This window comes from Pseudophryne corroboree, chromosome 2 (genome assembly GCF_028390025.1).
Source record: "Pseudophryne corroboree isolate aPseCor3 chromosome 2, aPseCor3.hap2, whole genome shotgun sequence".
Classification (NCBI taxonomy): Eukaryota; Metazoa; Chordata; class Amphibia; order Anura; family Myobatrachidae; genus Pseudophryne; species Pseudophryne corroboree.
In genome coordinates this window covers 379,922,289-379,937,477 of record NC_086445.1, presented here as the reverse complement: position 1 = coordinate 379,937,477, position 15,189 = coordinate 379,922,289, and the positions used below count along the sequence as shown (strand labels likewise).

Below are 15,189 nucleotides of genomic sequence, written 5' to 3'. Positions count from 1 at the left end.
CATTTCCGCTGCTCCCTCTGTGGCTAGAACGGATCAAAGGAGAGTCCGTCACAGTTATACTAGTGGCGCTTCTTTGGCCTCGGAGAGCTTGGTTCTCGGATCTCCGCGGTCTACTCGCAGTCGGTCTTTGGCCGCTCCCACTACGTTCTGACCTGTTGCAGCAGGGTCCATTCCTTTACCCCGATTTAGCGCGGCCGCGTTTGACGGGGTGGCTGTTGAGACAGCCTCTTAAGAAGAGAGGGCATTCCAGAATCGGTTATACCAACCATGTTACGAGCTAGGAAGCCGGTTACGGCAGCTCATTATTACAGAATTTGGCGTGCCTATGTAGGTTGGTGTGAAGCTCGGAAGTTTCCGACATCATCTTTTAAGTTATCCCGTCTTTTGTTATTTCTACAGATGGGGTTAGATAGAGGTCTGAGTTTATCCACACTTAAAGTGCAGATATCGGCGTTGTCCATTTATTTTCATAGTAGATTGGCCCTATTGCCGTCGGTTCACACCTTTATGCAGGGTGTCCTCAGAGTTCAGCCTCCATTCACTCCACCTACTGCGCCATAAGACTTGAATCTGGTTTTTAGATTTCTTACAGTCTTTTATTATGAACCCTTACAACAAGTGGATATTAAATTTCTCAAATTGGGAAAACAATTTTTCTTTTAGCCTTAGCGTCAGCAAGGCGTGTTTCAGATTTGGGTGCTTTGTCGTGCAAGCCACCGTATTTAGTGTTTCATGATGACAGAGCGGAACTCCTGACGAATTCCGCTTTTCTACCAAAGGTAGTGTCATCTTTTCACATCAATCAACCAATAGTAGTTCCTGTGTTACAGGAGACTCTGGTAGGTTGGATGTGGTACGCGCATTACGCATTTATGTATCCCGAACGTCGACCGTTCGTAAGACGGATACGTTGTTTGCTCTCTATGATGCTGCCAAGATGAGTTGGCCAGCTTCTAGGCAGACCTTATCCAGTTGGATTAAACTGACCATACGTCAGGCTTACCTTCATGCTAGGTTTCAGCCGCCTACATCAGTAACCGCTCATTCCACACGTGCTGTGGGAACATCATGGGCAGCGAGTCGTAGAGCTTCTACGACACAGCTTTGACGGGCGGCTACATGGTCTTCGGTGCAAACGTTTGTGCGCCTCTACAAGTTTGATACGTTGGCGGCATCAGCATCTAGCTTTGGCCGCCTACTGTTACAGGTGCCAAACAGCTCTCCCGCCCACGGGGGAAACTTTGGTACGTCCCAAGAGTACTCCAGTGACCCCTAGTGGATGAAAAAGAAAATAGGATCTTGGTACTTACCAGGTAAATCCTTTTCTTTGAATCCATAGGGGGCACTGGACGCCCACCCAGAGCAGTTTACCTGGTTTGGGGTAGGTTCAGTAGATCTTATGGTAACACATTTTCACCGACTGGTTCAGATTAACAAGTTATGGTGTCAACTGTTTAGTTGTCAGTAATGTTGTGTCAACTGTTCAGTTGTCCGTTATGTTATATGTAATTCTACATTGTCAACCTCTCTATCGCTCCTGTTCGGCTCAGTAAGAAACACTGAGGTACTCAGGGATATGGAGGGGAGGTGTAGTTCAAAATTAATTTATTCAGTGCCTACTTCCTGTGGAAGCAGTCCATATCCCAAGAGTACTCCAGTGCCCCCTATGGATTCAAAGAAAAGGATTTACCTGGTAAGTACCAAAATCCTATTTTTCTTTCAGAAGGAATTGGCTTCTCTCCCAGAAGTCCAGACTTTTGTGAAGGGAGTACTGCATATCCAGCCTCCTTTTGTGCCTCCAGTAGCACCATGGGACCTTAACGTGGTGTTACGGTTCCTTAAGTCTCACTGGTTTGAGGCGCTTCAAACGGTGGAATTAAAGTATCTCACTTGGAGGGTGGTCATGTTGTTGGCCTTGGCATCTGCTAGGAGAGTATCTGAGTTAGCGGCTTTGTCTCACAAAAGCCCCTATCTGATTTTCCATGTGGATAGAGCTGAGTTGCGGACTCGTCCTCAATTTTTGCCTAAGGTGGTTTCCTCTTTTCATATGAACCAACCTATTGGGGTGCCTGTGGCTACGCGGGACTTGGAGGATTCCGAGTACCTTGATGTGGTCAGGGCATTGAAAATTTATGTAGCCAGAACGGCTCGGGTTAGGAAAACAGAGGCACTGTTTGTCCTGTATGCAGCCAACAAGGTTGGCGCTCCTGCTTCTAAGCAGACTATTGTTCGCTGGATCTGTAATACAATTCAGCAAGCTCATTCTACGGCTGGATTGCCATTACGAAATTCGGTAAAGGCCCATTCCACTAGGAAGGTGGGCTCTTCTTGGGCGGCTGCCCGAGGCGTCTCGGCTTTACAGCTGTGCCGAGCGGCGACTTGGTCGGGTTCAAACACCTTTGCGAAATTCTACATGTTTGATACCCTGGCTGATGAGGACCTCATGTTTTCCCATTCGGTGCTGCAGAGTCATCCGCACTCTCCTGCCCGTTTTGGAGCTTTGGTATAATCCCCATGGTCCTTACGGAGTCCCCAGCATCCTCTAGGACATAAGAGAAAATAAGATTTTAAACCTACCGGTAAATCTTTTTCTCCTAGTCCGTAGAGGATGCTGGGCGCCCGTCCCAGTGCGGACTACTCTCTGCAAGACTTGTATATAGTTGTTGCTTGCATAAGGGTTATGTTACGTTTTTAATCAGTCTTTGACTGATGCTGTTTTGTTTCATACTGTTAACTGGTTCGTATGTTCCAAGTTGTACGGTGTGGATGGTGTGGGCTGGTATGAATCTTGCCCTTAGATTACCAAAATCCTTTCCTCGTACTGTCCGTCTCCTCTGGGCACAGTTCTCTAACTGAGGTCTGGAGGAGGGGCATAGAGGGAGGAGCCAGTGCACACCCATATCTAAAGTTCTTTTTAGTGACCATGTCTCCTGCGGAGCCCGTCTATTCCCCATGGTCCTTACGGAGTCCCTAGCATTCTCTACGGACTAGGAGAAAAAGATTTACCGGTAGGTTTAAAATCTTATTTTTTAGTCTTTCTGGGTATGTTTTGTGAGGTAGGCCATGCACCATTTTAGTTGCCCTTCTTTGTACAGTCTCTAATGTATTGTCATGGATGTTTATATCCTACTTGTACCCATGTTGTAAACCATTTATTTTATGTGCAATAAATAGATTTTGTATTAGACCTCAATTAACTACAAAAACATCAGATGACAGAAACAACTCTTACCTATGAAAATCATCCAATCGTAACGAGTTCACTAATGCCAGCAGCTAGCCATGTCATTACCATCACCTACTATTTGCACCTGTCCCTGACTACCCACATATAATATGGGTAGGGTACAGGATGCCGGCGGTCAGAATACCGATACCGGCACAAAATTCATAGTCGATGAATAAGGCTGTTTTTTTATATCTGCAGTGTGGTGTAGTGGGGAAAAGACTAGGTAGATTGACATGAAGACTGTTGGGCCAAGATGGGGGTGGGGCAAGTAATCATTGCCTGGGCTCAGGACAATGTATGCCCCCTTCTCACCTAGGCAACGGAAACTGTTGCTCATCCCCACGGTGCATGCATCCGATGAAGATATTGTGTACTATATTACATCTGTTAAATAAATGTCATATTTTTTTATTTAAAAACTGATCAGTATTTTAAGGTGCAAATGTGGAATCCTGTTTCTTCTCTGCTTTTTAATACATTTAAAATGCTTCTATCATAGGGGTTAATTCAGACCTGATCATAGATGTACCATATTTATTACATCTACGATCAGTCACACTGACATGCGGGAGGACGCCCAGCACAGGGCTAGTCCACCCCACATGTCAGTCCCTGCTCCGCCACACATGTACAAAAGCATCGGACAGCGGCTATGCTTTTGTACTTCAGGAGTAGCTCCCAGCCAGCGCGCTGGCTGGGAGCTACTCGCCGTTGCCCGGGTCGCAGTGGCTGCGAGTGACGTCATGCAGCCGCCGCGGCCCGCCCCCCAACGGTCCGGGCACGCCTTCTTTGCCCGAACCACGCCCCGTAAACGCCATCCAAATGCCGCCGGCCCGCCCCCTCCCGCCCAGCGACCGCCTCTGCCTGTCAATCAGACAGAAGCGATTGCAGGGCTACGACAGCCGTCAGCTGTCTGGCTTGCGCCGCTACACTACGAGCTGGCGCATGTGCAGTTCAGACCTGATCGACCGATCAGGTCTGAATCAGCCCCTTGGTGTCAACATTTTAAACCATAATGTTGCCTGGCATTTAAAATGAGAACACTAAGCACTTACTGTACTTTAAGCTTAAAGAAAAGCTATGAGAACAGAGCTACAGTGAATGAACTTGACAGCCCTGCTCATATGCTAGTGGGATTTGTGTACATTTATGCACTACTGTTAATATGGTATTCTTTAGATTCTCTTTAAAGCTGCACATAGACAGGCAGGCCTGAGCGTTGATTAGCCAGGTAATGCTTCCACCCACATCGGTGACCAAACTGGTGCTCTGGCTAAGAAATTGGATCACATGGAGTCATGTTACAGCGTCTGTCTGCAGGGCCGATTAGAGACCTTGTGGTGCCCAGGGCGAAAGTCCCCCCCCCTCCCCCAGACAGGCAAAACAGGGATAGTGCGCAGAAGGGGCGTGGCCACAACTGTGCCCCCTGTAGCTGTGCTTTCAGTAGTTGTGCCCCCTGTAGCAGTGTCCTCAGTAGCTGTGCCCCTGTAGTTATGCCCCTAGTAGCGCCGCTTAAAAAAAAAAAATATTCACCAGCCCGGCTCCGGCCTCCCGACCACTGCTGCTATCCTCCGTCTCCGGCCACCGTTCCTCGGATCTATGCTATGGGAGAGACGTCATGGCGTCTCTCCTATAGCGCCACTCAGACACTAGAGGTCAATTATGACCTCTAGCGCCTGCAGCCGCTCCCACAATGCCATGCGGTGCGCGGCATTGTGGTGCGCACGGGAGCATGTGGGAGGGTCAGGCAGCCCCGGGCAAGAAGCCTGCTTGCCTGTGGCAAGAGCCGCTCCTGCTGTCTGGTAACCACACACTGGCTGATCATAGTCAAACAACCAGATTTGTAGACTGTTGTGGTTCGGGTCTGACATAGATCAGAAAACAGAGTAGGTGCTTATTCCCTTCTGGTATCCCCTGCACACTAAATGGTACGTGCAACAATATATGAAAACTACATGGTAATAGAAATTCATAGATATATGTTGCATATACTGTATTTGCAAATACATGGTAAGCTGCCGAGCCCTATCATGGCTTCCCTGATTATCAGTAGTCCCTACACTGCATGATAACAATGCCCACTTAGGGCCATGTAATTGTCTATTGTAAGGGAGCAAGCTTACCTAGGAGCCACCCTGGGATCTCAGAGTAGCACTACAGGAACCAGCATGCCTTCCAAATGCTGATCCCATACAATGCCTCTCACAAATGCATACACTTCATGTAGTTTTCATGTATTGTTGCAAGGAGATGTGGTTATGTGACCGGCGGCAATACCGACGCTGGGATCCTGAACTCTGAATAGCCTGCCAGTCGGCATGTCGACCAACAGGGATTATTCCCACTCGTGGGTGTCCACGACACCCACAGAGTGGGAATAGAACCTGTGGCGAATGCAGCGAGCCACCTTGCCCACTGCGTGGCGAGCGCAGCCAGCCCGCAAGGGGCTTCGTTGTGCTCGCCCCCGCCTGCCATCTAACAGCCGGGATCTAGGCGTTGATATGGGGAATGGCAGTCTCCCAACCGCCAGTCACCCGAACCCAACCCGTTGCAAGTACTATTCAGTGTGCAGGGGATACCAGGAGGGAAAAGGCAGCCCACTTTCTGTTTTCTGTTTGTTGTGACCCCTCCTTTTCATGCACCTGATTAGTGCTGCCAAACTGATTGAGAAGCTTCCACTGTGTGTGCATTTGTGACTGACATTTATCAGTGCTGCTGTTACTATTGAACCCACACAGCAAATTGCTAAGACTGCATGTGTACTGTATGGAGAGCTGTATTTATTTTATACATTCATGTACATTCTTTTATAGGAAGTGTCTTAAAATGTATTGTCTTATGTCAGTAGAATTCTGTATAATGAACCTTTATTCTTATTTGCAAATTGGATCCAATATAGTATCTTTTTTTTAATCATGTATAGGTGCACTACAATGTAGGAAAAAACTTAGCAGATCAAGGCCTTCAGACAGATGCCATAAAGTACTACAGAGAAGCTGTAAGGTAATATTAGATGGTTGTCTGATTATATATTTGCATCATTTTTAAATGTGTTCCTTTCAGAACATAATGTTAGATAGTGTTTTACTACAGATAACGTGGAGCAGCCTGAGATCCCGAACACCACTGATGACCTTTGTTCTGCATCGGTCTGGTCTTGGCTTTGTCACAGCATCACACAAAATGCAATTTTACCGCTCACTCACAGATAAAAAATTACCAATAGTAGAAATTACACTCCATTTACTAGTATTTCACAGTGGTATATCTTTGTATAACACCATCCATTTACCAGTGATTGTATATGCAATGCAATCCTGGGTGCTAATATCACGCCTAGATTGAATTGCATAATGCGATCATATTGGGTGAATATATCACTTGGCATAGGCAGGACAGGGGCTCCAAAAGAGCCAGTCCCTGCGGTGCAGAGTGTGCTGCCGGGACCGCTGCACATGCACAGTCATCCTGGGAAACCCTGCCGGAACTACATCTCCCAAAGTGTAGCCATTGAGCTACAGTGGGCTACCGTAATCAGAATATTGCAGTAACTTCACATTCCCGATATTGATAGATCAGGCAGTATCGCTTTCCCCATGGGGGACGTGGCTTCAGGCGGCAGTGGAGTAATAGCAGCAGGTATTGTATGATAAATGGGCACTTAATATAATCTACTTACTAGCTCAATCCATTAGTCTAGATAAGGGATGGGGAACCATCGGCCCTCCAGCTGTTGTTGAACTACACATACCAGCATGCCTTGCTACAGTTTTGCTATTTGGCCATGCTAAATCTGTTGCAGGGCATGCTGGGATGTGTAGTTCAACAACAGCTGGAGGGCCGAATGTTCCCTATCCCTGGTCTAGATGGTGAATAGCGACTTTGCTCTCTCGTATACTGTGAGGCATGTCTTACTGTTTTGAACCACATTCTTTATATAATATTTGACATTTCCAGGTTAAATCCAAAATATGTTCATGCAATGAATAATCTTGGGAATATACTGAAAGAGAAAGATGAACTCCATGAAGCTGAGCAACTCTTGTCACGCGCTGTGTCAATCCAGTAAGTGCATAGGGAACGTGTGTAGTAAATAAATATGTGGTACTGTATATGCTGGTGGATTGCCCTTTAATCTGTATTTTTATTTTATCACTATTACAGACCTGATTTTTCAGCTGCATGGATGAACTTGGGTATTGTGCAGAACAGCCTTAAACAGTTTGAAGAAGCGGAGAAAAGCTACCTAACAGCTATCAGACACAGAAAAAAATATCCAGACTGTTACTACAACTTGGGACGACTGGTAAATGTCCTCTTGTTCTCAGTAAAATTGCTTCTGCTATTTCCAGGCATGTTGTTGTTCTGAAAAATCAAATGTGTTTAGTTACAAGAATAGAATGGATTAATTCTGTTAATATACAGTGTGTGATAAAGGTTTTATGTCCAATACTGTTTGTAATGATTATTGACTCTGCTGGAGGAAAATATGGTACTTCACCAAATTTTGGCTAGAATTATTTGGTTTATTCCACACGATTAATTTGAGCCCAATTGTTCTATTATGATTACTATAAACGTATTTATAAAGTGCTGCAGGGGAAATGCAAACATCATTACCTAGTCATATTAGACAGTAACAGATTAGTTAAACAATTTACATAATTGCATAACTACAGTCCGCAAGTTGAGGAGTAATGTATAGAATAAAATAGGAAGGAGGGCCCTGCCCGTGAGAGTTTGAGGAACATTTGCTAGTGCCCGAAAAAAGGGACGTGGCCTCGCAGAAATCAAGGGATGTGGAGACAAAATTGGGACAGTTGGGAAGTATGCAAGGAATAGGTTCCAGCCACCCAGCCAGGGCAGACAGGTAATGGGTGCACACTGACCACCCAGTACACATGCCCTCTAAAGTTGCATTGTTGGCACTTACCCCTCTAAGCGCATCACTAATCCCAACATACTACACTGACCCCTCCACACACATCACTAATCCCCACATACTAAACTGACCCCTCTACACACATCCCTAATCCCCACATACTACACTGACCCCTCCACACACATCACTAATCCCCACATACTAAACTGACCCCTCTACACACATCACTAATCCCCACATACTACACTGACCCCTCTACATACATCACTAATACCCACATTCTACACACATCACTAATCCCCACATACTACACTGACCCCTCCACACACATCACTAATCCCCACATACTACACTGACCCCTCTACATACATCACTAATACCCACATTCTACACACATCACTAATCCCCACATACTACACTGACCCCTCCACACACATCACTAATCCCCACATACTAAACTGACCCCTCTACACACATCACTAATCCCCACATACTACATTGACCCCTCTACATACATCACTAATACCCACATTCTACACACATCACTAATCCCCACATACTACACTGACCCCTCCACACACATCACTAATCCCCACATACTAAACTGACCCCTCTACACACATCACTAATCCCCACATACTACACTGACCCCTCCACACACATCACTAATCCCCACATACTAAACTGATCCCTCTACACACATCACTAATCCCCACATACTACACTGACCCCTCCACACACATCACTAATTCCCACATACTAAACTGACCCCTCTACACACATCACTAATCCCCACATACTACACTGACCCCTCTACATACATCACTAATACCCACATTCTACACACATCACTAATCCCCACATACTACACTGACCCCTCCACACACATCACTAATCCCCACATACTACACTGACCCCTCTACCTACATCACTAATACCCACATTCTACACACATCACTAATCCCCACATACTACACTGACCCCTCCACACACACATTACTAATCCCCACATACTACACTGACCACTCCACACAGATCACTAATCCCCAAATACTACACTGACCCCTCTACACACGTCACTAATCGTCACATCACTGACCCCTCTACACACACCATTAATCCCAAAATACTACACTGACACCTCCACAAACATCACTAATCTCCACATGCTACACTGAACCCTTTACACACATCATTAATCCACATAAACTACACTGACCCCTCTACACACATCACTAATCCCCACATACTACACTGACCCCTCCACACACATCACTAATCCCCACATACTACACTGATCCCTCCACACACATCACTAATCCCCACATACTACACTGACCCCTCCACACACATCCCTAATCCCCACATACTACACGGACCCCTCTACACAAATCACTAATCCCCACATACTACACTGACCCCTCCACACACATCACTAATCCCCACATACTACACTGACCCCTCCACACACATCACTAATCCCCACATACTACACTGACCCCTCCGCACACATCCTTAATCCCCACATACTACACTGACCCCTCTACACACATCACTAATCCCCACATATCACACTGACCCCTCTACACACATCACTAATCCCCATATTCTACACACATCACTAATCCCCACATATTACACTGACCCCTCTACACACATCACTAATCCCCATATTCTACACACATCACTAATCCCCACATACTACACTGACCCCTCCACACACATCACTAATCCCCACATACTAAACTGACCCCTCTACACACATCACTAATCCCCACATACTACACTGACCCCTCCACACACATCACTAATGCCCACATACTAAACTGACCCCTCTACACACATCACTAATCCCCACATACTACACTGACCCCTCCACACACATCACTAATGCCCACATACTAAACTGACCCCTCTACACACATCACTAATCCCCACATACTACACTGACCCCTCTACATACATCACTAATACCCACATTCTACACACATCACTAATCCCCACATACTACACTGACCCCTCCACACACATCACTAATCCCCACACTACACTGACCCCTCTACATACATCACTAATACCCACATTCTACACACATCACTAATCCCCACATACTACACTGACCCCTCCACACACATCACTAATCCCCACATACTACACTGACCCCTCTACATACATCACTAATACCCACATTCTACACACATCACCAATCCCCACATACTACACTGACCCCTCCACACACACATTACTAATCCCCACATACTACACTGACCACTCCACACAGATCACTAATCCCCAAATACTACACTGACCCCTCTACACACGTCACTAATCGTCACATCACTGACCCCTCTACACACACCATTAATCCCAAAATACTACACTGACACCTCCACAAACATCACTAATCTCCACATGCTACACTGAACCCTTTACACACATCATTAATCCACATAAACTACACTGACCCCTCTACACACATCACTAATCCCCACATACTACACTGACCCCTCCACACACATCACTAATCCCCACATACTACACTGACCCCTCCACACACATCACTAATCCCCACATACTACACTGACCCCTCCACACACATCACTAATCCCCACATACTACACTGACCCCTCCACACACATCACTAATCCCCACATATCACACTGACCCCTCTACATACATCACTAATCCCCACATTCTACACACATCACTAATCCCCACATATTACACTGACCCCTCTACACACATCACTAATCCCCACATTCTACACACATCACTAATCCCCACATACTATACTGAACCCTGTACACACATCACTAATCCCTCTTATTACACAGAGTCTCCCAATCGATACACTGACCCCTCTACACACACAACAGGCAAAGTGGCATCAAGAGATTTGTGGCAGCAGGTGTACACCCTTTGGAATTGCGGTGGTGTATCCATCTCTCCTGCCGATGCACGGCAGCTACTGGAAGCTGCGGCTTCATTGCACAGCAAATCAATAATGGGTTTGCGTACAAATTTGAATCGGGCCCTAAGAGTTATAGTAGAGTGACAAAGGGCTTCATCCTAATAACTGCTGAACTTGGATGCAACATTATTGGGAGAATGACTGGAGGGGCGAAGGAGAGGACAGAAGCAATGATGACACCCAGACAGCAGACTTGGGGGACCGGGGTAAGGTGTGTTGAGAGAGACAGGGGATAGGGATAGGGAAGTTTAAGCAATGTTAAGTTTAAGAAATCATTGGATCATTCAAAATTAGATGGTTGACAGACAGCTGGGGATGCAGGAGAGCGTAGATGGTGAAAGGTAGGGGAAGACTTATCAATTTGAGTGTCAACGTCATAGATACATAATTGGAGCTGATAAGGTGTCCGAGAGAAGTATAGGGGTAGAAGAGAAAGGAATCCTTGAGGAACACTGACAGAAATATGGATGGGAGTTGCTGGGCTGTTTAGATTGGTCCCTATCTCTGTCTCTAGGATTTGTCTTGAGACACACTAACAGTCATGTTTTCCATATCTCCTTGCTGGAGCATAGGTGTGTGGATTCATTACTGACTGATGCATCTTAAAAGATCCACAGTTGGTTCTAATGGTATCACTTGTGATTCTGTGAGGAGACTTGGAAAACATGCACTGTTGGTGTGCCTGAGGACTGGATTTCAGAAGCACTGTCCTAGAGGAGAACTCTATTCCTAGACTTCTTAATTGTGGGTATTCATACAAACACGTTATTTAAAATTCCTTCTAGTTGAAAAAGTATTTTAAAAGTTTGTTGCTCTTATTGAATTCAGTAATTTAAGATATAAATATTTAGTGCTAAAATCAAAACATATCACTTCTTCAGGTACCATAGGCTCCACAGCAGAGACAATGAGATATGTAGGTGGTGATAAAGGACCGGGCACCAAACAGTTAAGGTTTTAGGTATCCCAAGATGCTCCGGTCCTTTCTCCCCCCTATATCCTGCCTCCATGCTCATGCAGATCAGTTTAATTTTGGTGCTGGCAGGAGCTTGTTCACCGTTTAAACAGTGGGATTGCTTCTTCGCTTTTATTTTATGTTTTATTTAATTTATTTTACTACAAGATCTGAGTACCAGTGCTAAGCTGTCCTATGGATGCCATCGCTACTGCTCTATCACCCCCACCGGCGCCGAAACTCTATCCGTAGGCTAGGTACTTCCGTCGGAGCATGGAGAGCTGAGACTAGCGCGGCTCACTCCAGGGACCACAGGACTGCGAGCTGGCATTGGGTGGCAGGTAAGGCGGGTCCCCGTTTGCGGGAACCCCTGTCTTCTTAGCAGTTCATCCTCCGGTCCTAGAAGACTGACCAGAGGAGCTGGTGTGGACACTGGTGCACCAGGACTCCTCTAGACCACCAGGGCCTTAATGAGGCCAGAGTACCAAGAGGTTAACACCAGCATAGGCGAGGCCAGCACTCTGCCTGTGGCCCCTCCCCAGCTCAGGGCACCAGTCCATGCGGTCTTCCCGCCACTGAGCTGCTCCTCCTCCCCCTCAGAGACCTAGGTCAGCCATCTTCAGTGCAGCTGAAGGTCTTTGGGAACGCTGGGCCCAGTTTCCCTGTATACCTCTCCAAGGAGCCAGGTTATACAGCACTAATATCCTACCAGCTACTGCTGCTGTTTAGTTGATTTAGTGCCCACTGCAGTGTATTCAAAATTGTATTTTGTATTGTCTGTGACTAGTGCTGCTGTCTGTCCTTGTTATTTTCTCCTGCAGGGTCCACAGGTTATCCACAGGATAACTTTGGGATATGGTGATGCGACAGCGGATTTGCACCAAACGGTCAAAGCTTTTCGGCCTCCCTGCATGCAACGGGCCCGTCCATATATCCCCACCTCCTGACTCAGGCAAATCAGTTTTGTGTTTGGTGCGGCAGGAGCCGGACCATGGTCAAGAGGGCTGCTGTTTTTTTAGCAGCCATAAGCTTTCTTATTTTATTTTTATAATCTTACTATTTTTCTTGAGTGATCTTTCTAAAAAGCGTCTTATACGTACCTTAGAAAGAGGCGCTCCAACAACTCCCCGCCGGGTCGTGGCAATGCTTACCCACGAATACAATGCTGTTTTGGCGGGCGTCTGTGTCTGATATAATAACAAGTCCAGCAGACGTTACCAGGATGTGGCCGGAGCACGGGGAGAAGGTAAGGCATCGGTTCCGCTTAGGAGGGGAACGCAGACACAGTTGCCCTGTTTTGGGAGGAGACTACCAAACAGTCGCTGATGCAGCTGCCACCTAGTATGCACCAGCACTAGGCCTTAGGGATCATAGGCTCCAGGGGTAGTATGAGGCCCTGATCCCTTGGGTTGATGTCAGCAGTGGGGAGTCAGACGCTCCCCTGGTTGCCCCTCCCCCCGGTTCATGACCAGTTTCCTCCGAGTCTCCCACCATGAGCTGTTTTCCCACTTCCGTCTGAGACGCTGTACACGAAGGGGACCCAGTCGCAGCATAGGCGGCTGTGTGACTGGTGCGTCAGTGTTCACTATAGGTTCACAGAGCGGTTGTGTACACTATTAGCGTACAGTTGGATAAGTTCCTAATTCATCTAATGAGTCTGATAATTATTATTATTACCAGTTATTTATGTAGCGCACACATGTTTCACAGCGCGTTACAGAGAATATTTGCCCATTCACATCAGTCCCTGCCCCAGTGGAGCTTACAATCTATATTCCCTACCACATGTACATGCACACACATTCACACTAGGGTTAATTTTGTTGGGAGCCAATTAACCTGACAGTATATTTTTGGGATTGTGGGAGGAAACCGGAGTACCCGGAGGAAACCCACGCAAGTACGGGGAGAACATACAAACTCCGCACAGTTAGGGCCTTGGTGGGAATCAAACCCATGACCTCAGTGCTGTGAGGCAGTAATGCTAACCATTACACCATCCGTACTGTTGATTTCTTTTGCTATGTGTCTGAATACAGTTAAATCTTATATAATGCAGTAATATGTTTCTCCTACATACTTGAAATGTATTTGTAGTTGATTATGTGCTCATATTGCTTATTATACTAATGTATAACCTGTGACTGATTGCTAGTGGGATTGCTGACTTTACTATAAATCTGTTAATTTTGTCTGTCTATTACGATACTCAGTGCTGGTGCAAAGCAGGGTAGGGTCGGATTGTATGTCACTTTAACAAAATTGAAAGTGATTACAGTCATAAATTGTGTAGTACACTGCGCAAGTTTCTGATTATTTATCATGTCTAAGAGCAGCAAGGGTGAGGAATATACACACAGCAGCACCAACATTCATATCATGTTTGTCTTGCAAAGCTGGGTTAACCTCTCAGGATCTGGTTCAGGATGGCTTGTGTGTGTTTTAGCTTTCACCAAGGTCTCTTGAAAAATACAAGGCAGACACAGGTGCAAGTTGATCCGCCATGGGCTATGTTTGCACAGACATTATCTAGTATAGCCGAGCGGATAATTCAAACTTCTGTACCAGGGATAGGTTACACTATTAACCCTTATATGCAGCATTCCACCTGCAGTGCATCACTTCCAGCAGGAGAAGTAGCATCCTCTCAACAGAAGCAGGCTGAAAGGCCAGTGGTAAGTAAATCACATAGACATGAAACATCTTCACAGACTACACATGTTTCAGATGAGGATTTGTAGGAGGCTGAAGACTCATTACACTCTGGCTCTGCATATGAAGATGAGGAAGAAGGTCTCAGCTCAGTGGACATATCTGAGTTAATTAATGCAATGAATCCATTCTATGCTTACAAGAATCAGCAGAGCCTGTGTTAAAATCCAAGGCACCTGTGTTTAAACTTCCCAAAACAGTTAAGACTAAGTTTCCTGGGTCAGATCAGCTGACGGAAATCATGGATGAGGCTTGGGCTATGCCCAGTAAGAAATGTAGAATTCTTGGGAAATGGAATTACAATTATCCTTTTCCGGCTGGGGATTGTTTAAAGAGGGAGGTGGCCCCCAACGTAGATACACGTGTTATTTGATTAGTGCAAAAATCTACATTACCTCTGCCTTCAACATCATTAAATGATGTCACAGATAGGAGAGTGG

At 46.1% G+C, this 15,189-nt stretch overlaps 1 protein-coding gene across 3 annotated transcripts in view; it reads left to right on the top strand.

Annotated features, from left to right (window-relative positions):
• TMTC4 (transmembrane O-mannosyltransferase targeting cadherins 4) overlaps positions 1–15,189 on the top strand; it is a 201,279-nt gene that overhangs the window by 150,109 nt on the left and 35,981 nt on the right. For all 3 annotated transcript variants that reach the window (XM_063953238.1, XM_063953237.1, XM_063953236.1), the window contains exons 12-14: positions 6,153–6,232; positions 7,187–7,294; positions 7,394–7,535. In XM_063953238.1, the coding sequence (XP_063809308.1) occupies positions 6,153–6,232; positions 7,187–7,294; positions 7,394–7,535 (330 nt within the window). The remainder of the gene's footprint in view (positions 1–6,152; positions 6,233–7,186; positions 7,295–7,393; positions 7,536–15,189) is intronic.